Source organism: Jaculus jaculus, chromosome 4 (assembly GCF_020740685.1).
Source record: "Jaculus jaculus isolate mJacJac1 chromosome 4, mJacJac1.mat.Y.cur, whole genome shotgun sequence".
Classification (NCBI taxonomy): Eukaryota; Metazoa; Chordata; class Mammalia; order Rodentia; family Dipodidae; genus Jaculus; species Jaculus jaculus.
Window position 1 is genome coordinate 133,344,150 of NC_059105.1, and position 23,360 is coordinate 133,367,509.

General features: G+C 43.7%; 1 protein-coding gene across 4 annotated transcripts in view; it reads right to left on the reverse strand.

The window, feature by feature from the left end:
• The window catches only part of Fam161a (FAM161 centrosomal protein A), a 34,879-nt gene extending 15,576 nt beyond the window's left edge, over positions 1 to 19,303 (reverse strand). For 2 of the 4 annotated variants that reach the window (XM_045147682.1, XM_045147684.1), the window contains exons 1-2: positions 19,259 to 19,303; positions 17,361 to 17,445 (exon numbers count right to left, since the gene is read on the reverse strand). In XM_045147682.1, coding sequence (XP_045003617.1) covers positions 17,361 to 17,390 — 30 coding nt within the window. In that variant the 5' untranslated portion in view covers positions 17,391 to 17,445; positions 19,259 to 19,303. The remainder of the gene's footprint in view (positions 1 to 17,360; positions 17,446 to 19,258) is intronic. The other 2 variants (XM_045147683.1, XM_045147681.1) reach the window with 2 other exon arrangements.
• Positions 19,304 to 23,360: the final 4,057 nt, after the last annotated feature.

Consider the following 23,360-nt stretch of genomic DNA (forward strand, 5'->3'; position numbering starts at 1 on the left):
GAAAATTATACACTCTACCTGATTTGATTCCAGAAAATGAGTCTATTCAACCTTTTCCAAGAGGAAAATTCAGAAGAGTTGTTTGTTTTGTTTTATTTATTTATTTATTTATTTATTTTTGGTGTTTCAAGGTAGGGTCTCATTCTAGCCTAGGCTGGAATTTACTATGTACCCTCATGCTGGCCTGCAACTCACAGTGATCCTCTTACCTCAGCCTCCCAACTGCTGGGATTAAAGGCCTGTGCCAAGACACCCAACTTTTTTTTTTTTTTTTTTTTTTTTTTTGAGGTAGAGTCTCACTGTAGCCCAGGTGACCTGGAACTTACTTTGTAGTCCCAGGCTGGCCTTGAACTCACAATGATTATCCTACCTTTGCCTCCCAAGTGCTGGGATTAAAGGTGTGCACCACCACGCCTGGCAATAGTCAATTATTTTTATTTATTTATTTAATTTAAGAGAGAAAGGCAGATAAAGAGAATGGGTGCACCAGATTATTTTTATTTATTTATTTAATTTGAGAGAGAGAGAGAGGGAGGGAGGAAGGCAGGCAGATAGAGAGAGAATGGGTCACCAGGGCCTCCAGCCACTGCTGATGAACTCCAGACACATGTACCGCCCTGTGCATCTGGCTTATCCTGGGGAATAGAACCCAGGTCCTTTGGCTTTGCAGGCAAGCGCCTGCAAGCCATCTCTCCAGCCCAAAAGAGTTGATTATAAATAATAGTTTAGGTTGTGGATATGGCTCAGTGATTAAGAGTGCTTCCCTAGCACATGAAAGGCTGTGGGTTCAATTGCTAGCACAGGTGGGGAGAACACACACACAATATAACTATAGACAGATATGTAGAGAGATAGCCCACAAATAAAATGGATAGAATAACAGATGATCTAAAAAACTGCACAAGAGGCCAGTGTTGTCCCATTTGGGTTAACTCTAACAAACAAACAAGCAAACAAACAAAGAAAACAATTTTCTTCAGCAGGATTGATTTGTAGCAATTTGTTACCAACAACTGTTAGAATCATATAAATCAATTCTCTGATTCCTTGTGCTATTTCTGTATGTGTTTCTCCCCATTCCTTGCTGAATCTTGCTTGCAGCTTGAAGAATCAGCTGAATTGCTACAATTAAGGGCCTTTGCACCCCATTGTTCCTTCTCCTGAGGAGGCTGGTGTTCCCAAAGCATGCACAGACTACTTGCTCACCCCTTTAAGCCTCCTCAAATGTCACCCACTCAAAAGTCTTCATTGACTACTCCATTTGAAATCCCTCACACCCACTGACTTGTAACCCTCCTCTTTGGCTTTATTTTTCGCACAAGTACTCAGCCACTCACAGACACTCTACCATGCCCTGGCTAGCTGTGTATTCTATGCCTGCTGCAAAGGCAGCCTTCTTAAGGCAAGGATGTTGCTTCGTTCACTCTTGTGTTCCCAGTGTCTAGAAAAGCATATGGGCAATGGTTGGTCCAATAAAAATTTGTTGAACAAAAGAATATACAGGTAAAAACACAAATTTTCACTAAAGGAAAGGAACAATTATTTCCTTACAAATCACTGAATCATGCAAAAATAAACTGAGTGCTCTAAAGAGCTGTATTAATTCTACTGAGCACTAAGAAAAAGATTTATGTTCTAAATATAAACAAAAATTTAAAAAACCAAGTTGTGTAACTGTCTATATCTTTATATTCATATACTCATTTTTTTTTTTTTTTCTGAGGTAGGGTCTTATTCTGGCTTAGGTTGATCTGGAATTCACTATGGAGTCTCAGTCTGGCCTTGAACTCATGGTGATCCTCCTATCTTGACCTATCAAGTGCTGGAATTAAAGGCATGTGCCACCATACCCAACCATATTCATATATTCTATAGTTAAAATAGGGCATGTGTCTTAAAGAACTGTTTTTAGGTATAAGCATTCACATGCTCTCATCCATTCTTTGAGGATATTGTTCTTTTTTTTTTTTTTTCCCCCAGAATACCTTCCCACCTCCCTCCAAGGTCTTGTAGCCCAAGCTAATCTGGAACTCACTCTGTTGTCAGTCCCAGGCTGGCCTTGAACTCACAGTGATCCTCTTACCTCTGCCTCCTGAGTACTGGGATTAAAGGCATGTACCACTGTGTCCAGCAGAATATTTTCTCTTTTTTTTCAAGGTAGTGTCTTACTCTAGCCGGGGCTGATCTGGAATTCACTATGTAGTCTCAGGCTGGCCTCGAACTTACGGTGATCCTCCTACCTCTTCCTCCCAAGGGCTGAGATTAAAGGTGTATGCCAACATGTCCAGCTCTTTTCCTTTTTATTATGTGAGAGAGCAAGAGCAAGAGAGCGAGAGGGCGAGAGGGCGAGAGGGCTGGGGGAGTGGAGAGAATTGGTGCACCAGGGCCTCCAGCCACTGCAATTGAACTCCAGATGTGTGTGTCCCCTTGTGCACATGTGTGACCGTGCATGCTTACATTGCTTTGTGTGTCTGGCTTACACAGGATCTCAAGAGTTGAACACAATTCCTTAGGCTTTGCAGGCAAGTGCCTTAATCATGAAGCTTTCTCTCCAGCCCCAGAATATCTTTTAAAAGACCTATCTCATTCATTTTTATAAAAGCTGTCAAATTATTTTGCCCTGCAAGAACTACTTGAAAAGGGAAAGAGGAGCTTGTAAAGAGATGTAGCAACTCTCATCAACCAGATTTATATGCTGAATTTTTACACAAAATTCCATCCATTTACAGCTTAGTTTTATTAATATTAGCTAGAACTTTCAGAAAAACTGACCCCAGTGTTTTACCTAAAACAGATGAATGGCTAAGAAATGATTCCTAATTGTAATTTCATCTCTCCCCCCAAGACCATTTATTGTATTAAATAAGTTTTTCATGCCTCCCTGAGCAGTTCAGCTTCTCCTGGAACATGGTCAATGCTGCTACCAGATAAGAGGATGATTTTCCTGAGATTGGCTTGACCCACTTAGGTAGTGAATCCTTCCAGCACCTGTTGCCTCACTGGTATCAGCACCAATAAGGAATTGCGTCTATAAAGCTTACAAAGTTTATCTGCAAGTCTCTAATTTTTATTAAATTACTTCTCATTGCTGAGCATGGTAGCACATATGACAATCTTAGCACTCAGGAGGCAGAGACAGGAGGACCTGAGTTAGAGGCCAACCTGAGTTACATAGTGAGTTATAGGCTAGTCTGAGCTACATAGCAAGACTTATCTCAAAAAGCAAACAAACAAAAAAACATTTTTTTCTTTTTATTGGAAAGAATCTGTAAGGAACAAGGCAAATCTTCATTTACTAACATGGTAACCCCCCAAAATAAATACTCAACATCTCAGCTGTAAAATTGTCTATATCTTTATAATATGCTGCCATATATTAAATCATTGTATACACGGGGGATAAGAAGAGTACAAAAAAAAGGATACCACCATTGGAAAATTTTTTCTTTCTTGAGATAAGGTCACACTATGTAACCCAGGCTGGCCAGAGTCAAGCTCTCAATATCCCAGCCTTAGACTTGTAACTGAGTTTATAGGAGTGCTTGGATTTTCTTTTCTGAGGAGTTGTGTTAACCAGGCCTAAGTCTCATAGTTAATAACTACTACCACTGCACCTGCTACATTTCCTTCTTCGTTTTCTTCTTCTTCTTTTTTTAAAAGAGATGAGATGCCAGGCATGGTGTCATATATTTGTAATTCCAGCATTGGAATGTGGGGACAAGAAGATCAGGAATTCATGGCCATCCATCCTCAATCATATACTGAGTTCAAAGCCAGCCTTTGCTATATAAGACCCTATCTCCAATAATTATGTGTGTGTATATATATGTAAATATGTAAATAAAAAGATGAGGTTATTACAATGTTATTTGGGCTAGTCTTGAACTCCTAGGCTCCTCCCACCTCAGCCAAGTTATAAGACTACAGGCCACTGTCCCAGTTAATGGTTGATATCTATTTATTGTGTATTTACTTTCTGAGATAAAGTCTTGTGATATAGTCCAGACTGGTCTGTAACTCATAGCCCTTATAATTCAGCCTCCCAATTGTTTTTAGCATTTGAAAGGGGAATGTATTCATGCATTATTCCCATAACTGAAATGTAACTTGCCAAGAAAAAAAGACAATGACTATTTTGTGACTATCAATACTAAATTAAGCACTGAATAATGTCTGGTGGATGTGGCCTGCCTGACACCAGGCTACAGGAATTCTGTTTGCCTTTCCCTTGATCCTCCAACTACTCTCACCCCTAATAACTAGCTGTTCAAACAACTCAGACTTTATTTCTTTAGAAAAATAGAAACCATCAGAAGGACAATCCCCCATCTACCCATCTACAGAACTTCCCTTTGGAGGTCCTCTTCTCCATCCTTCATTTTTAGGGGTAAAATCTGATAGTTTCCTTCATTGTTTTCCTCAATGAATGTGGGACTCCCCATTCTCATTCCTCCTACTGTTGTGGATAATCCTTAATCTCTGTTAAAAAAGTATTCCTTATTTGCTTGCAAATTATTATTTATCTCTTAGTGAGAGAGAGGGGGGATGGGAGGGAGGGGGGAGAGGGAGGGAGAGGGAGAGAAAGAACATGAATGAATATGAAAGGGAGTGCTAGGGCCTCTAGCCACAGCAAACTAACTCTAGATGCATGTACTACTTTGTGCATCTGGCTACATAGGTATTGGGGTATTGACCCTGGGTCAGTAGGCTTTGCAAGCAAGCCTCTTTAACTGGAACCATCTCCCCAGTCCCTTAATCTCTTTTGCATATTTTTTCTCTATCTGGCTGTTAAATATTGATTTTCTTCAGAATTCAATACTAGGCCCCTTTTAGCTTTCTTCACTCTCTTTCCCTAAGTGAATGTATTCATTCTAATTGTTTTAGAAATGCTAGAAACTTCCAGAATCAAATCTCCAGCCCAGACTCCACATTATATTCTAGTGTTCCCCATCATACTCTTTAAGGATATGAAGCTATGTCTGTTTTGTTCACTACTGAATAGTCAGTGACAAAAACTTGTTAAGGACTCAATATCTGTTGAAAAAGAGAATGTGAACTCGGGCGATGAATCTGGGGTTAAAGGATCTTGCTTACAAAGCCTGCTGGCCTGGGTTTAATTCCTCAGCATCCACATAAAACCAGATGCAAAAAAGTAGCACAAGCATCTGGTGTTGGTTTGCAGTGGCAAGAGACCCGGGTGTGCCCATATATACACAAAATAAATAAGATCATGATTTTTAAATTTTTATTTGTTTGGTTTTTTGAGATAGGGTTTTGCTTTAGTTCGGGCTGACCTGGAATTCACTTTGTAGTTCAGGGTGGACTTGAACTCATAGTGATCTTCCTACCTCTGCCTCCCAAGTGCTGGAATTAAAAGCGTGTGCCACCATACCCAGCTAAGATTATGATTTTTTAAAAAGGAGACTGTTACTCTAGTAAGAAACCCAGTGATGGGGCTGGCAACATGGCTTGGTGCATAAGAATGCTTGCTGCACAAGTGTGAGTGAGGACTTGAGTTCCATCCCCAGCACCCATGGAATAAAGCAGTAAATTCAGTGACATTTTAAATGCAAAACATAAAATACTGCTTTACCCATATCATAAACTGACATCTCCAACTAGAGTTACATTCAAGGAACATGCATCAGTATCCAACATGGGCACAGAATCTTGCAAAATGTATGTGCACATGTATGTTGGGGGGTGGGTAGGGGAATCACATATTGAGGAGGCAGGGGGAGGACTGCTTTCGGAAAAACCAAAGAATTGAAAGAGGTTTATTGTGATAGATGGTTCTCTAAACCTTATGTGGTGGGCATAGTATCTGATTTTACTATACTTTATAGATGACAAAGTTGAAGCTAATCAACCTTTATGAATCAGGAAGGACTCAAATCCAACCAATAAAAGAGGCAGCACCTTGTTTTAAAACTTTCCTGCCTGTTAAGCACATCTTTCTCCGGCTGGGAGACCTATTTTGAGAGTTTATCCAGGTATACTTTTGGATTTTTCATGTGTGGTGTCTCAGAACACTGTTAAACTCATAAGACTTAGCTATTTTTTCTTTTCTTTCTTTCTTTTTTTTGGGAAGGATCCTATGTTATTGAAACTAGCTCATAGTATAATATAATCTCTTCTAAGACAACAAAGGTTTATAATACAGAGCTTCAATTTAACAAGGCACTCTAGAAGTATTACTACCTACTATACAAATGACTGACTCCTCTACCACAGCAAGCCAAAGGAGAATTCATTTCTAAGAGTTGCTCAAATGCCATTCTCATTGCTGAATGCCAGAATTACTACAAACTTACATAAACTGCTCTTTCAATACGATGCCCATTTTCACCTTTAATTCTCTCTAACAACTAAATTAGATGAAAAAGTGGAGACAAACCCGGTGTGGTGGCACACACCTTTAATCCCAGCACTCGGGAGGCAGAAGTAGGAGGATTGCTGAGAGTTTGAGGCTACCCTGAGAATACAGAGTGAATTCTAGGTCACCTGGGCTACTGTGAGACACTACCTTGAAAAACCAAAAAACATAAAAAACTTAAAATCAAAATACATAAAAAGGAAAGAAAAATAAAAAGTGGGGACAATTATAGTCCTTTTCTAGATAAGGAAACAGATTCAAGGAAGTTATATATTAAGTTATTTAGCAAGTAGCAGAGAATGGATTCCAACCAAAATCCTTAACTTTATTCAAATCTTTTGCCCCTGTTAGCTAATACAAATTGTGTTGAATGGTAGCATTCTCATATATTAAACAGGTACTCGGATTCTGTGCCTGATTCATGTTCAAGGTCTCAGTCTTGGGATAATCTCAAATTTGGTGAAATACTGCCCATGTGAGGTTTGCTTCCAGGCCAGGTGTGTTAGGACATACCTACAATCCCAGCATCAGGAGCTAGAAACTGGATGATCAGAAGTTCAAGTTAATCCTTGACTATATAGGAAGTTTGAGGACAACCTGGGGCTATGTTGAGAGTGCTTTTGTCTCACAAAAAGATGATCAATGTGATTGATGTCTATTACATCAGCACTCAGAAGGCTGAGGCAGGCGGACTGCTAAAAGTTTGAAGCCAATTTGGGCTATATAGTATCAGGGCTGCCAGGGCTATATACCAAGACCCTGCCTGAAAAAATAAAACAAAACAAAAAAATTGTTCGGGCTAGAATGTCAAAGTACCCAGTGATTTCTACAGCTCTGGATTCTGTTTTGTAATTGAAAAGCTCTGGATACATGACTTTAAGAAACTTAGGCTGGGGCTGGAGAGCTGGCTTAATGGTTAAGGTGGTTGTCTACAAAGCCAAAGGACCCAGTTCGATTCCCCAGGACCCACGTTAGCCAGATGCACAAGGTGGTGCATGCGTCTAGAGTTCGTTTGCAGTGGGTGGAGGCCCTGGTGTGCCCATTCTCTCTGTTAAATAAATAAATAAATACAAAAATAAATAAGTAAATATTTTAAAAAGAAACATAGGCGGTATGCTGTTCTCTAACTAAATGGAGAGGTTATGCCCATCCAAAAGTTTTCTGGGGCTGGAGAGCTGGTTCAACAGTTAAGGTGCTTGCCTGCAAAGCCTAACCACCCTGGTTTGATTCCTCAGTACCCAGATGCACAGAGTGGAGCATGCATCTGGAATTTGTTTACCGTGGCTAGTCTCTGGTACGCCCATACTCCTTCTGTCTATAGCTTTGTGCTTGCAAATAAATAAATAAAACATTAAAAAAAAGTTTTCTACTTGTATTTGTTTATCCTCTTTGGTCCATGCCGTTCTCACCCTGGTTAGAGAAGCTGTTTTTTTGTTTTTTTTCTTTCCCTGAGGTAAGGTCTCACTCTAGCTCAGGCTGACCTGGAAGTCACCCTGTAGTCTCAGGGTGGCCTCGAACTCTCGGCGATCCTCCTACCTCTGCCTCCTGAGTGCTGGGATTAAAAGCGTGCGTCACCACACCCGGCTGAGAAGCTCTTTTTTTAAGGCGGCAGCAAATACTGGGAAACCCCAAACCCATCAGAATGATAAGAAGAGAAAGCCAAGTGCCCAGCATGAGTCATCACTATCACCTCCGCCAGGGCCCAGGAAGTATTACAGAGAAAGAGATGCATTAAATATGGGTCCAACTCTCAAAGCTAGCTAGAGAACCTTCTCTATGGACATGGTGGTAGACACTGAGAGGACTCAAAAAACTCACAGAAGCAGAAAATAAAAGGGTGCCCAGAGCTCAACACTAAAGTAAATTTGTAACAAGCCTTTCAAGGTTCGTGGAACATTGAGGAAGAGGAGGCAGAAAGAATGTAAGAACGGCCAGGTGGGAAGGAATATTATGAGGAATTGTCCTCTCCACAGGAAACAGACTGGCACAACCATGTTCCCACAATGACTACAGACAACCCATTAAGAGGGGCCTCCGTGGAATGGGGGTAGGGAGGAAGGGGAATAAGAGGATAACTCAGTGGGAATGTGACCAATTCGCAGTATGTTCATATACTAGAGTTCCCAATAAAAAGTAAAAATAAAAATAAAGAGACAAGCTGGAAAGGTGGCTTATCCTGTACTTGCTAGCTTAAATTCAAGATTTTAATCTTTTGAAAAAGTGAATAGCAGATGGTAGAATGTGCCCTCCACCTGCTGAACACTTTGGGGTACGTGTGGGTGGGAAGGTAAATGTGGGGTGTCTTACCCAGGCTGATCCGAACGCCCTCTTAGCCCAGACCATCCTCAACTTTACCGCGACCCCTCTTACCCCAGCCTCCCAAGGGATTGACAGCACAGCTGATTACTTCAGATATTATGAGTTTTCCTATATGAAGCGCATCAGTTTTCCGAAGAAAGGAAGGAAGGCAAAGGAAGGAAGGAAGGAAGAAAGGAAAGGAAAGGAGAGGAGAGGAAAGGAAGGGAAGGGGAAGGAGAAAGGGGAAGACGGGAAAGGGGAAAGGGAAGGGAAAGGGAAGGAAGGAAGGAAGCAAGGAAGGAAAGAAGGAAAAGGAAGGAAGGGGAGGGAGGGAAGAGAAACTGTTTCCAAAAGATGCAGAGGACAGAGGAAAAGTTCTGTCCTCGGCACTCTCCAGAGCAGTCTCGAAGATGCCCTCCTGGGAGTACGACCAGGATCTCTTTGGTACAAAGGTTCTCAAGGCGGAGAGGGGTGCCCCGCGTCCCCGGCAGGGCGCCGCGGCGCTCACCGCCACCTACCGACGTCCGCGCGGCAGCCCGCTCCTCCGCGTCCTCCGCCAGCGTCCCCAGGGGCTCTCGGCGTTCGCGCCAGGCGGCCGGCGGCCCGCTGCAGGAGGCCACGCGCCTGACGGCGGAGGGCAGCGAAGCCATGGCCCGCCTCCGAGCTCCGGCGCCCGCGCCGGCCCGGGGCGGGTAGCAGCCGCCGCCTCCAGCCGCCCAGCCGCTCCCGGCTTGGGGGCCGCCCGTTGCTAGGGGCGCAGTTACCAGGGACGCTACAGGAGCTGCGAGGGACCAAAAGGCACGCAGAGTTCTCTCGCATTGTCAGAAAAATCCGAGTCCTCTCTCCCAGGGTAACAAGACAAACCTACAATCCAACTAGGTCATTCTGGAAGTGTACATTATATATCAAACTAACTGCAACTATACAAGCGACCACAGAAGCAAGCGGAAATACAGATGTAATCTTCAAGCGAGTTGCTCAAATGCCAGTCGCATTGGCAGTTGCATAACTATTACTGATTTATATGGCAGGTGCATGATTGTTACGACTTATTTAAATTGATACCCAGCTCACAGAGTCTTTTTGCTCTCAGAAGGTTGGCGGGCTAAGCAGGATATTTTCCCTCATGCCAGTCTAACCACGTAATCGCAGACCCCCCCCCATTGTTGAGATTTTGTGAAGGAAGCGCATTGTTTTTGCTAACTGAAATGACAGGTGAGGACTGCAAAGGAGGGCTGTGCGGCTGCCAGCTCCACGCCTTCCAACAGGGCTTCCGGGCGTTCTCCTGATTGACAGGAGAGCTAGCAGCAGCTGACCAATCAGGAGGGGGCCACCGGCTGTTCCGTGCGGGTGTTTTCCTCAGCTGACAAACAAAAGCCCGGATCTGGGCGTCGCCGGCGCGGCCCTTCACTGAGTGACGGCGTCGGGAGAAGCTGGGCTTTGCCTGGGAACCAGCCCCGCGATGACCGCTGACCAGCCCTCCTCCGCCCATCCCACCAGCATCCCACTCGGGATTGGGACACTTCAAACGACATCTGGGGGCGAGAAGGAATGCGCTATTTAGTTGTAAGGAGCGTAACCTCAAAATAGAGGACACTGGGAAGTCTAAGCCACCGGCTGCCCAGCCTACTTCCGGAAGTCCCAGTCACGATTTTCTCCGCGTCACGAGGCCGGCGCGCCCCCCTAGAACCTGTGTCTGGCCTCTAAGCCTTTTTCGCCCACCTTGCCTAGCTGGTGTGTCTGGTGCCCGAGCTCTTGAAGTCCCTTGTCCCCCTCCTCCTCCTGCTCTGATGTGGCTTCTCACTCTGGAACAGATGCTGCCTGAGACTGAGTAGTCAGAGCTGGAAGGCCAGGGGCATGGACGACCGACTGCCAGGATAGGGGACTTCCTTTCAGTCACGAGCGGCTAATTCTGTGGCTGCATGTGCCATAGGTGGGATTTGTTGTAAGCCCACCTCAAAAACAGCAAGATAGGTCTACAGACTGAAGCACAACAAAGGGAAAATAAGCTAAACAACGCAGAAAAATAATAGACATCAGTGTGTATATAGAACAAACTTTCAGTTCACTATTCTATTCTAAATGTGGAATAGCTTAAAAGATTGTAGAGGAGCAATGAGCAGATCTGCAGGAAAAAAAATGACATCATCATAGGAAGAGCTAGTCCTGAACTTTTGTAGGATTTTTTGTCTGTGTATGTGTGTGTGGGGGGGGGGGCGGGGGGAGGGCTGAAGCAGGGCCTCTCTGTATTCCAGGCTGGCCTAGAACTCATGAAGATCCTTCTACCTAAGTCTCCCAAGTGCCAGAATTAATGTCAAGCCCCACCATGCCCAGCAAACCTTTTAATTAATTATTTTTATAGTTATTTATTTGTAAGCAGTTGTAAGCAGAGAGATAGATGGAGATAGAGATAGATAGATAGACAGACAGATAGATAGATAGATAGATAGATAGATAGATAGATAGATAGATAGATAATAGATAGGGAGAGAGACTGAGTTTGGGCAGGCTAGAGCCTCTTCACACTGACCATCTGGCTTTACATGGGTACTGGGGAATTGAACAAGGGCAGGCTTTGCAAAACAAGTACCTATAATTGCTGATCCATCTTCCTAGCTCCTTGCAAAATGGATTTAAAAAAATTTGAGGGCTGGAGAGATGGCTTAGCGGTTAAGCGCTTGCCTGTGAAGCCTGAGGACCTGGGTTCTCAGAAGGCTCGATTCTCCAGGACCCACATTAGCCAGATGCACAAGGGGGCACATGCGTCTGGAGTTTGTTTTCAGTGGCTGGAGGCCCTGGCGCGCCCTTTCTCTCTGTCGCTCTCAAGTAAGTAAAAATAAACAAAAAAAAATTAAAAAAATTTGAGAGAGAGAGAGAGAGAAAGAAAGAGAATGAGTGAGAATGAATGAGAATGAATGAGAATATAGGCATACCAGGGTCTCTTGCAGCTGCAAACAAAATCCACATACATACACCACTTTGTGCATCTGGTACTGGGGAATTGCACCTGGGCCTGCAGGCTTTGCAAGTAAGCACCTTTAATCACTGAGCTGCCTCCCCAGTCCTGTTCTTAAACTTTTGTATTGAGGTACAGCTTTATAAAGAAGAATGAGATGAATAGATCTTTAATGTATAGTTATATGATTTCTGAAAAAGCACACCCATGCAATCATAGCCCTTGTTGAGCCATAAAACATTTTTATTTATGAAAGATTCCTTTGGCACCTATCTCAGTTTGTTCCCTATTCTAGCCCCCCCCCCCCAGATTATTCTACAATTTAATATAAATAGATTAGGATTAGCATTAGGGTTATGGATTAGGAGTTAGGGGTCAGGGTTAGGCTTAGTATTAGGGTTATGGGTAAGAGTTCCTCTTTGGGCTAGTGCTGAAGGGGAGTCAGATAGCCAGTTAGGGGAATTGTTAGGTAGACAGTTAGGAGAGAGGGCCCAAAGAGGAAACATCTGCCTACCTGAGCAGCAGAACCAGAATTCCAATCAGCCATCTCACTCCTACTCCAGAGCCAAACTCTGAGCTCAGGCCAATCAGCTCTCAGACTCACCTGGGCCTGAGGGTAAAGCCCACCACAAAAAGATTATAAATAGATCCTTAACAAGTGGGCAAGTTCTCTTTTGGCTGTTCATCTCTCCTGAACCTCCAGATCCCTGCTCTGGCAAGCATCCCCTTGTCTCAGCTTGGCAGGGCTGAGAAGAGGGAAGTAGGGGACCCGTATTCCCTCTACCGACTCCTGCTAGCTGCACCGCAGGAGCACTGTATTTTTTCCTTTTCTTCTCTTAGTGTAACCGAGTCTCTTTAAGTCTTACCCTCTGGTCTATGGATTTTAATTCTTTAAATTTCTATAAGATAAGAATATGGGGTACCCTAAATTTGTTGGCACATTGGCATATTGGTGTATTATCAAGAAGCCCCCAAACCCCTATTATAGTACCTTTTACTTCTGGGGACCCTATCATCCTAAACTGCTTCATTAGGACTAGGATTAGTTCTTACCCTAAACCTAACTTTAACCTTAACCCTAACCCTACTCTAAACTCTTGCCTAAGACCTAGTCCTAAACTTAAACTTGACCTCTAATCCTAGCCCTAGACATACCCTAACCTTACCCTAATCTATTTAAAAAAATTTTTTTTTTGAGGTAGGGTCTCACTCTAGTCCAGGCTGACCTGGAATTCACTCTAGTCTCAGGGTGGCCTTGAACTCACGGTGATCCTCCTACCTCTGCCTCCCGAGTGCTGGGATTAAAGGCGTGTGCCACCACGCCTGGCTCCCTTACCCTAATCTAAATGCTAGCTCAACCCCTATCTGTCTTCCTAGACCTGACCCTAGCCCTAACTCTAACCCTGTGCTTAACACTAACCTAACTTTAGCACTAGCCCAAACCTGAACCCTTCCCCTAATAGTAGCACTAACTGTAGCCCCAACCCTAATACTAAGCCCAATTCTGACTCTAACCCCTGACTCCTAATCCATAAAAATAATGCGAACTCTAATCCTAACCCTAACTCCTAACACTAGCCCTGTCTTTAGACCAAGCCATAGCTCTCTCCAACCTGACCCATTGTCCAGGTCCTTGCTGTAGCCCTAATCCTAACCATAGCCTTAGTCCTAACCCTAACCCTACGCCTAACCCTAGGATTAACCCTGACCCTGATCCTAACTTCTAATGATAACCCTAACCCTAACTCTAGCCTAGCCCTATACTTAAGCTCTAACTCAACTCTAGCTTTGGACCTAGCTGTAGCCCTTGCTCTTGCTTCATTCCTTACCATAACCACGAACTCTAATGAACACACATCTAGGTACATGCCAGCATGCAGGTGTCCAGCCACCCTGTGACCATGCCTCCAGGTCCTGGCAAAGTTCAAACTGCTTTCCATTGTACATGCATGTGATTCTGCACCCCTTACCTTTCTGTGTGTACACAGCTGGCCACGGTGTGAGCATGTGACCCTGCAACAAGGTGCCCAAACAGGAACAGGCAGCTAGCCCCTGTGTGAACACATGACTATGCCCAGGTACCCACCTGGGCCCATTCATCCAGCCACAGTGTGACCACCTGAAAAGGAGCCCAGATGCTTGCACATTACCGACAACTGCATTTATGTCAGACATAGGCAGCGCTCTGGGTTAAAGCAAACCTAAGTTGTCTGGCGTGAAGGACCCAGGCTATGGAGAGGTTGCAGCAGCCTGAACTGCTGCTCATATCTCATGAATGGGACTGGCAGGGGAGTTCCTCCCCACATTCTCTGAGGTTGCAGTGAGCCTGGACCCCCAGACAAAATTTGGGACCCTGAGATCTGCAGGAAGTAAGGCCACTCCCTTTCCAAGCACGGGATACCTGGACATTCAGATAAAACTTAGGCTTTGCCCATAGCCGGGTGGCCTTTGGCCAGTTGCCTAGGAAACTCCTTATATGGTATCAGCCAGCACCTTTGCACAGCCCCTCCCCTGTACCATATGCCTTCCCTTTACCATTTCTTACATGCTGGAACAAATGTCCCCATATTAGGCATAGGCTAGCAATTTTTAAACCCACCAATCCCCTTAGGACCCTCTTCCTGCCCTCAGATGTTTATAAATCCATTTCCCTGACAGTAAACTGAGAGCTGTTCACCGAAACTGACTCCCAGGAGTGATTCTTTCTCTTGCCCCGTGCACACAATCTTGGTCTCCCTGGGTGCCTGGGATACCTTTGGGGAACCGCGACTGGGCCCGGAGGACACAGGAACCCACACATTTACACATGACAACTCACTCTCCCCTGTACTCTTGCTTATTACAGTGGCCACTGTGCCCACATGCCTGCCTTGGTACACAGGTGGGCCAGGGTGTGAGCATGTGACTCCACGCCCTGATGCTTGCCCTGATGCACACACCAGCCACAGTGTGAGCACGTGACTCCAAGTCAAGGTGACCCCTGAGTGGACATGCAAGCACATTATCCCTCTCCCGCGACCAACCCATGTGCATGTGGCGCCATGGCAGGAGTCTGTTACCCCATGCAAAGGTGTACTCATGGGTGATGGCTGCCAGTCACTGGGTGACCACATGACCCCCGCACCCAGGTTCGCACCCAGGTTCGCACCCAGGCATGCATGGCTGGTATTGGTTTGAGAATGTCACCCTGTGCAGATGCCTGACAGTGCAGAGCTGGCCCTGGGGTAAGAATATGGCACTGTCTGGTGGTTTGAATGTAAAAAAAATGTGTCTGTAGCCTCAGGTGTCTGTGATTTAGTTTTCTACTTAGTCCTTGGCTTGTAGCATTTGGGAGGTGGAGCCTGCTGGAGTAAGTCCGTCACCAGGAGTGGACCTTAAGGTGGAATCCAGCTCTGTGTGTACAGGGAACACATGATCTCGCACCTGTGTGCCCACCTGTGTTGTGTCTGGCACAAAACATCTGACCAAAAGCAGCTCATGGGTGGAAAGGGTTTATTTTGGCTTACAGTTTTGAGGGGAAACTCCATGATTGTGATGCAAGATTTTGGGGATTCAAGATGGGTCTCTCAAATTTATGAACCCCAATTTTGGGTCATGTTTTATTTTTAATAAAGAAGTGATAAAAATGAACTCAAGAAGGATAAATTATGAATTATTGAGTTTATTTAGGGAGAAATCTCAAACTTTGGGAATTATTTAAAGGAGATAGGGATCTGGGAAGAAGGCTAGAGGAGAGTCGTAAATATCTGGGAAGTAGGAAACAAGCTCTCATATGGAAAACACGGCATAGTTCATTATTTAAGAAAAATTGAGGTGTTTAGGGAAAGACTGGAGTAGATCCACAAGCACACAGAAGATTGAATTTAGGAATTTGTGTAGGGAGATTTAGAAGTAACACACATGACATCTGCCATGTGTTACTATGGAGGGAAGTTAAGAGGGCAAAAGGTGAGACTCAAGGAAGAATAGGAGGGAGGATAGCAAAGCAGAGACCAAGACATTCAGAGGTGAAATGAGTAATAAAGAGAGTTGTACTCATGCTTACCTCGAGTTTAAGGAAATTACATAGGTAGCAGGCCTGGAGTTAGTGAGAAGACCCACTTTGTGGATATTGTAAGGGAAATACACACATGGTAGACTCAGAAACCAGAGTAAAATCATGCATGTAATGGAAAGTGAGAAGTTATCCCAAACTACAGAGCAGAGGCAAGCAGAACAGTTCCCCAGACCAAGAAACTGTTATTTTCCTCCACCCCTCTGGCCAGGTGAGGGAAAAGCCAGACCCATGGGTATCTAAGCAGCACAGAGGTAAGTCCAGGAGAATCCCACAGAGAAGAAAACAAGATAGGAAGAAGATGAGAGCCTTTATGTGCAAGGGGAAGACCCGATTGTAGATTTGGAGGGCACACCCCAAAGCCAGCCCAGCTGGGCCATTTATGTGGGTAGTGTGCTAGACTGTGGGCAGCAGGGGGCATGTAGATCAGTCTTGATCAGACCTGAGTTACATTTCTGCCAAGAGTCCTGTTCTTGTGCCAGGGCAAGGGGGCATGGGTGGCATCTCCTGGTTCTCTCTGGGCTCAATCTCTAACTGAAACTGCTCAAAAGGAGCAAGTTTCCTCCTATCCTTCTTCAATGGCAGGGAAAGTATGGTATGGGCGTAGGCTAGACCTCACCTCTGCCACAGCAGGTGGACAAACAAAGCAGGAGAGTGAGTCAGCTTCCAGCAAGGGGAGCTGGCTGTCACACCCCCCAGCCTGCCCCCAACAGCACCCGTCCTGCAAGGCTCCACCTCCCAAATTCCCATCAGCTGGGAACCAAGCATTCAAAACACATCTGTTTATGGGGGACACCTGATTCAAACCACCAAAATACACTTCCCTGAAATTAAGAAAGCCAAAAGTCTCAAATCATGGCCTTCAATCATCCAATGTATCTAGATACATAGGTTTTCCATCCAATTTATATTCTCATTAATTATCAGAACTAATAGTAACTATTTCTTTTTTTTTGGTTTTGGTGAAATTGTCTCAAAGAGTAGGTTATTAGTTTTTTTCTAACTTCTGCTTACTAAAGCTATATTATTATCTATGATACTCTTTCTACTTTGCTAATTCACTTATCATTATGTAATTATTTTATTTTATTTATTTATTTGCAAGGAGAGAGAGAGAGAGAGAGAGAGAGAGAGAGAGAGAGAGAGAGGGAGAGAGAGAGAGAGAGAGAGAGAGAGAGAGAGAGAGAGAGAGAATGGATGCACCAGGGCCTTCAGCTACTGCAAATGAACTCCAGATGCATCTGGTTTTACTTGGGTACTAGGGAATCAAACCTATGTGAGGTTATAATGAGACCCTGCCTCAAAAAGGAAAGTCCCAGCTGGGCGTGGTGGCGCATGCCTTTAATCCCAGCACATGGGAGGCAGAGGTAGGAGGATCGCCATGAGTTCAAGGCCACCCTGAGATGACAGAGTTAATTCCAGGTCAGCCTGGGCCAGAGTGAGACCCTACCTTGAAAAACCAAAAAAAAAAAAAAAAAAAAAAAAAAAGAAAAGTCCCTTAACCAGGTGTGGTGGTGGTGTTGTGGTACATGCCTGTAATCCCAGCACAGGAGACTGAGGCAGGAGGATTGCTGCAAGTTCAAGACTAGCCTGGGATTCATAGCTAGTACCAGGCCAACCACAGATATATAACAAGTCTCTGTCTCAAAAGCCAAAAATGTTTCAATCACACTCACCATTTTTGCTGCTGGATGTAATTCTTGCATCTGCTTCAGAATGGTGGCACCATCATTTAGTCATATCACCTTTTCCATCTTAAATCTGAAACATTTTAAAAAATTTTTAGTACCATTCTAAATGCTGTACTCAATTTTTCTACTTCTTAATAAAGAACTTATGTCAACATAGTGTTTAATTTAAAATTTTGCCTTTATATTATTAGAATAATTTAAGAATATTCAGGGGCTAGAGAGATGGGTCAGCAGTTAAAGGCACTTTCTTGCAAACCTTGATGGCCCAGGTTTGAGCCCTTTGTACCCATGAGAAGTCAGACGCACAAAGTGGCAGTGGCGAAGGAGTCTGGACTTCATTTTCAGGGGCAGGAGGCTCTGGTGAGTCCATACTTTCACTTTCTGCCTCAAATAAATAAAATTATTTAAAATAAAATTTAAAAAAATCCAGTAACAGTACAGCTTTACAAAGAAATAACAGGGTCTATTCAGGGTACTTTACAAGTCAAGGAATTCAGTTTCATAACACAAGAGATAGAAATGATATCATAAAGAGTCACTATTGTTTTTGGTTCATACTAATAATGAGGCACACACTTCTAACATAGATGCCTCCAAAGACAGCCCCAGGTAATATGATGAAAACAGTTTTTACAGTTAACAGTTCATTTGTTTCCTAGTATGCTGTAAAGGATAAATGTAGTAGTAGTAGGCATAAGCTTCAGAACAGCCAGGGCATTCATAGTCTGTGCACTCCATATAGTTCTGTCTCATTCTTGGTATTAAATAGCACTGAATGTGAGAGGACATCAATCAATAGTTATTGGAATTTTGTTTGTTTATGCTTCCAGTCAACCAAATAAAGAACACAGTCACAAGTTGTGAAGTTTATATGGCCACGGTAGGTCACACTTGTAATCCCAGCATTTGGGAAACTGAGTCAGGACACCTTGTCCCAACCCCCTGCCTTACTCAGTAAAATCCAAATATAATGGTATATGCCTCTCATCCCAGAACTGGAGACATACAGCAGAGGCAGGAGGATCAGTTCAAGACTACTTGAGACCAACTCAAAACCAAAAAACAGTGCCTCTTCATAGAGGGCATTAAAATATGTAGCTAAATACTATCCACCTCCAAGTAATCTCTCCTCTCCATGAGTTCTCAAAGTATTTCTCTAACACTTTTGGCTTTCATTTTATTTTATTATTATTTTAATACTTTATTATTATTTATTTATCTATTTGACAGAGAAAGAGGGAGGGAGGGAGAGAGAGAGAGAGAGCGAGAAAGAAAGAGAGAGAGAATGGGCACGCCAGGGCCTCCAGCCACTGCAAATGAACTCCAGACGCATACACCCTCTTGTGCATCTGGCTAACGTGCATCCGGGGGAATTGAACCTGGATCCTTTGGCTTTGCAGGCAAACGTCTTAACTGCTATACTATCCCTCTAGCCCATTATTTTTATTTTTATTTATTTATTTGCAAGCAGAGAGAGATAGAAGAGAGAGAGAATGGGTGTGCCATGGAACTCCAACTGCTGCAAAAGGACTCCAGATGTATGGGTCACTTTGTGCATTTGGCTTTATGTGGGAATTGAACTCTGGTCATTAGGCTTTCAGGCAAGCACCTTAACCACTGAGCAATCTCTCCAGCCACACTTTTGGCTTTCTCTCTCTCTTTTTTTCTTTAAATTTGGCGTTTGAGTTACTCTAACCCTGGGCCTGTGCCGCTATGCAAGCGTTCAACTACTTAAACTATTGCCCCAGTCCCTAAATGGTACATCTTAACTTTTCACGAGACCTTGGAATGTTTACAGGGATCCTCGATAAGCAATGGATGATTTAAGTTTCTACCATTTTATCCATCCCTTCTGGTCCAATGGCATCCGCAACCGCTCTTACAGAAAGGAAAAGATCTCTGGGCTTTGTGACATGGAACACAGGGTGACCAGCACATACTCCAGATACCACGCCTTGTCTTTCCACGATGGACTGTAGCCTTGAACTGTAAGCCGAAGTAACCTTTTCTGAGGAGTTGTTTACTGCGCAGCAATGAGAAAGGCATGAGCTGGAATTGGAGCTTGTCCCCAACCAGAAGGCAACCAGCAACTAACTAATCCTCAGTCACCAAAAATAGACGCAGCCAGTGGTTCCGGAAAGCCCATCTACGATCCCACCAATAGCCACTAGAGGGCCCCAAACACCACTGTGAATCTCCACCGAGTCCTCTGCTTTCAGCCACGCTGCACTCTACAGGTGCCCCGCTGGCTCGATGACCCCGGCGCCGGCACCTCCTGGGGATGACCTCCGTTTGATACAACAGAAAGCCGCTTCCCCGCGCACAGGGAGCGTCATCGCCGACACCAGGCAAGACATTCAAGTCGAAAATGTGCCTGCAAGTTTCCACACCTAACCTTTGAGAGCCCGCAGTCGTCCGGTTCAGGGACGTTGGGGGATATCCTCACCCAGAGTCCTCCAAGCCATCACCAAAGGAGACTTCCAGAAAACCTTTAGTTCCAGTGCTCAATCCCCAAAGCTGGGGGGCGCTGTAAGCACCCACGCTTCAGAGAGTACCTCATGGACCCCTCTCCTCCAGACCAGAGGGGAAAGTCTTCCCTCTGGAACTCCTAACAGCCCAGCCCCTGGGCCTGTCCTTGTTAAAGACACCTGAGAAGTGGGCTGGAGAAATGGCTTAGCGGTTAAGGTGTTTGCCTGCAAAGCCAAAGGCTCTTGGTTCGATTCTCCAGGTCCTAGGTAAGCTAGATGCACAAGGTGGCACATGCATCTGGAGTTCGTTTGCAGTGGCTGGAGGACCTGGTGAACCCATTTTCTCTCTCTCAAAATACTGTCTCTCTCTTCCTCTCAGCCCCATCACCAGCTCATTTGTAAGCTGGGCTTGGTGACTCTTGGTGCCTTTAATCCAGGGACTCTGAGGCTACTAGGTTGAGGTAGGAGGATTGCTGTGAGTTCGAGGCCCGCCTGGGGCTACCGAGTCCTATATGGGAGGAAGGAAAAAATTGCCCATTTTCTCTGGTCCTTTTTCTGGCTGCTAAGCATATATTGAAAGCAATATTGAAATATTGAAATATTGAAAGAAAAGATTTTAACTACAGCCCTGGAGTTGTAAGACAATTTAATTCCCAGATTTGTTTTTATTAGTTTTTTTTTTTTTTTTTTTTTTTTTTTTTTTTGAGGGTAGGTTCTCGCTGTAGCCCAGGCTGACCTGGAATTCACTATGTAGTCTCAGGGTGACCTCATATTCTTGGCAATCCTCCTACCTCTGCCTCTAGAGTGCTGGGACTAAAGGCGTGCGCCACCATGCCAGGCTCCAGATTTGCTTTATAAGATACCTTGTGGGGGATGGAGAGATGGCTCAATGGTTAAAGGTGATTGTTTGCAAAACCTGATGGCTTAGGTTTGATTTCCCAGTACCCACGAAAAGCTAGATGTACAAAGTGGCTTATGTGTCTGGAGTTTGTTAGTACTGGTCATGAGGGCCCCAGCACACCCAAACTCACTCTCTTTCTGTCTCTCTCAAATAAAAAATATATTAAAAAAAAAAGATACCTCACATCAGAAACAGCTAGATTTAGTGTCATGAGCAGTTCATAGTTTTTGTATTAATTATTTAAAACTTTAAAAAATACCTTGTACTATTTAAAATGCATGTAAATAAATGGTTACAAGGTTTCTAGGAAACCCTGCTTTTGTCAGTAATGCACTAATACTGTCCATCCATGAGAGTTCTCTGTTCATTAATCTTTTTGCCTCATTTAACTAACTTATTCCACAGTTTTTAGCACTAAGTCTTTTATTATTTATTTATTCATTATTTGAGGAAGAGGGAGAGGGGGAGAGGGGGAGAGGGGGAGGGGGAGAGGGAGAATGTGTGCTCCAGGGCCTCCAGCCACTGCAAACAAACTCCAGATGCATGCACCACCTTGTGCATCTGGTTTATGTGGGTCCTGGGGAAACAAACTGAGGTCCTTTGGCTTTTCAGGCAAGTGCCTTAAACACTAAATAATCTCTTCAGCCCTTTCAGTACTAACTCTTGAAGCTCATTGGCAGCTTCCTTTGTGACTTGGTGAATGGAAAAAGTCAACGTGAACTCTGACATTTTATAGTTGACTGCTACCTCTGAGTCATTGGTTTATCTGCCCCAAGAGTGTGGTGAGAAAAGGACAGCAAGGCTGTCCTGGTGAATATGATGGGGTCAGGGGAGGTACAGGGGGCAGATCAACCATTTAGGTTTGTGTTTTTGAGTTTTGTGGATGAAATCTGTTAATATTTTTTTAATTAATTAATTAATTAATTTATTTGAGAGCGACAGACACAGAGAGAAAGACATATAGAGGGAGAGAGAGAGAGAATGGGTGCGCCAAGGCTTCCAGCCTCTGCAAATGAACTCCAGACGCGTGCGCCCCCTTGTGCATCTGTCTGGCTAATGTGGGACCTGGGGAACCGAGCCTCGAACCGGGGTCCTTAGGCTTCACAGGCAAGCGCTTAACCGCTAAGCCATCTCTCCAGCCCGAAATCTGTTAGTATTAAAGAGGGTGAGAAAATGATTTCTTATAGTAACTTTACATATAAATAACCATGAAAAGTTTTTAAAATTTATTTATTTATTTTTATCCTACTTATTAATTTAGCATTTATTTATTTATTTATTAGTTTTGTATTCAGCAAATACAGTCAGTTTGGTACCATTATTAGGCTCATCTGTGACCTACCCCCTCCCCTTGGCCCCTCCTTGTTGAGGTGGTATATGGGTCATGCATTGTGGAGTTAGCCTTTAAATTTAAAGGAAGAAAGATCTCAAATTTGTCTTTATTAGTGTATAGTATATAATAGTTTACTGTGCCCACTATGAATATTCATGTCTAGCAATTACCCACAACAAACATTAATCATTTCACTTTATTCCTTTTAAATGTATGATGCTTCATATGGGCTATGCCTATGGCAGAATAAATTTTAAGGATTCCTTTAAATAGCAAAATGGTATAAGCCTGGTGAGGTGGTGCACCCATTCAGAGTGAGACCTGCCTCAAAAAAATGAAGCAACACAGAACAAAGTTGGGTGTGGGGTCACACACCTTTAATTCCAGCACTTGGGAGGCAGAAGGAGGAGGATCGCTGTGAGTCTGAGGCTACCCTGAGACTACATAGTGAATTCCAGGTCAGCCTGACCTTGAGTGAGATTCTATATCAACCCCCCTCAAAAGCCCCCAAATGAAATTTATTTCTAAGTTTTGATTGGAACTGTGTTATTCTTTATTAGTTAAAACAGGACAAACAACAGGACAAGCCAAACTTTCTAACATACCAAGTAATTGATGTATTTCTCTGTCCTCTAAAATAACATAACCTGTTAAGATAAAAGAATTTTGCTTAGGTTTGCTGTGGTGGCACATGCCTTTAATCCCAACACTCAAGAGGCTGACATAGGAAGATTGCTGTAAATTTAAGGCTAGCCTGAGACTGCAGAGTGAGTTTCAGGTCAGTCTGGGCTAGAGTGAGACCCTATCTTGAAATAACAAAACAGAACAAACCAAACCAAACCAAAACACACACACACACACACACACACACACACACACACACACACACAAAAAGAACTTTTGTTCAGTAATGCAAAAGTTTTGTACAGATCCCTCAAAGGAAAATTAACAGCAACATTATCAACACATCAAACCAGAACATACAAACAGAACAAACCTCTGAAAATGCTGTGTAGCAACATCATCCTTTCATGAAACTAACACAACCAAAACTCAAGACCTTCAATCATCCAGTGTATCTAGGCCTATAGTTGCTCATTCCAAATATAGCATCATTAATTTTCAAAACATACTCGCTATTTTTTGTTTTGGTGAAACTATCCAAAAGAACAGGTTATTAGGTTTTTAACTTCTAAATTCTGCTTATTAAAGTTGTGTTATAACCCATGACAGTATTTCTACTTTGCTAATTTCACTTATCGTTTTATAATTATAACTATTCC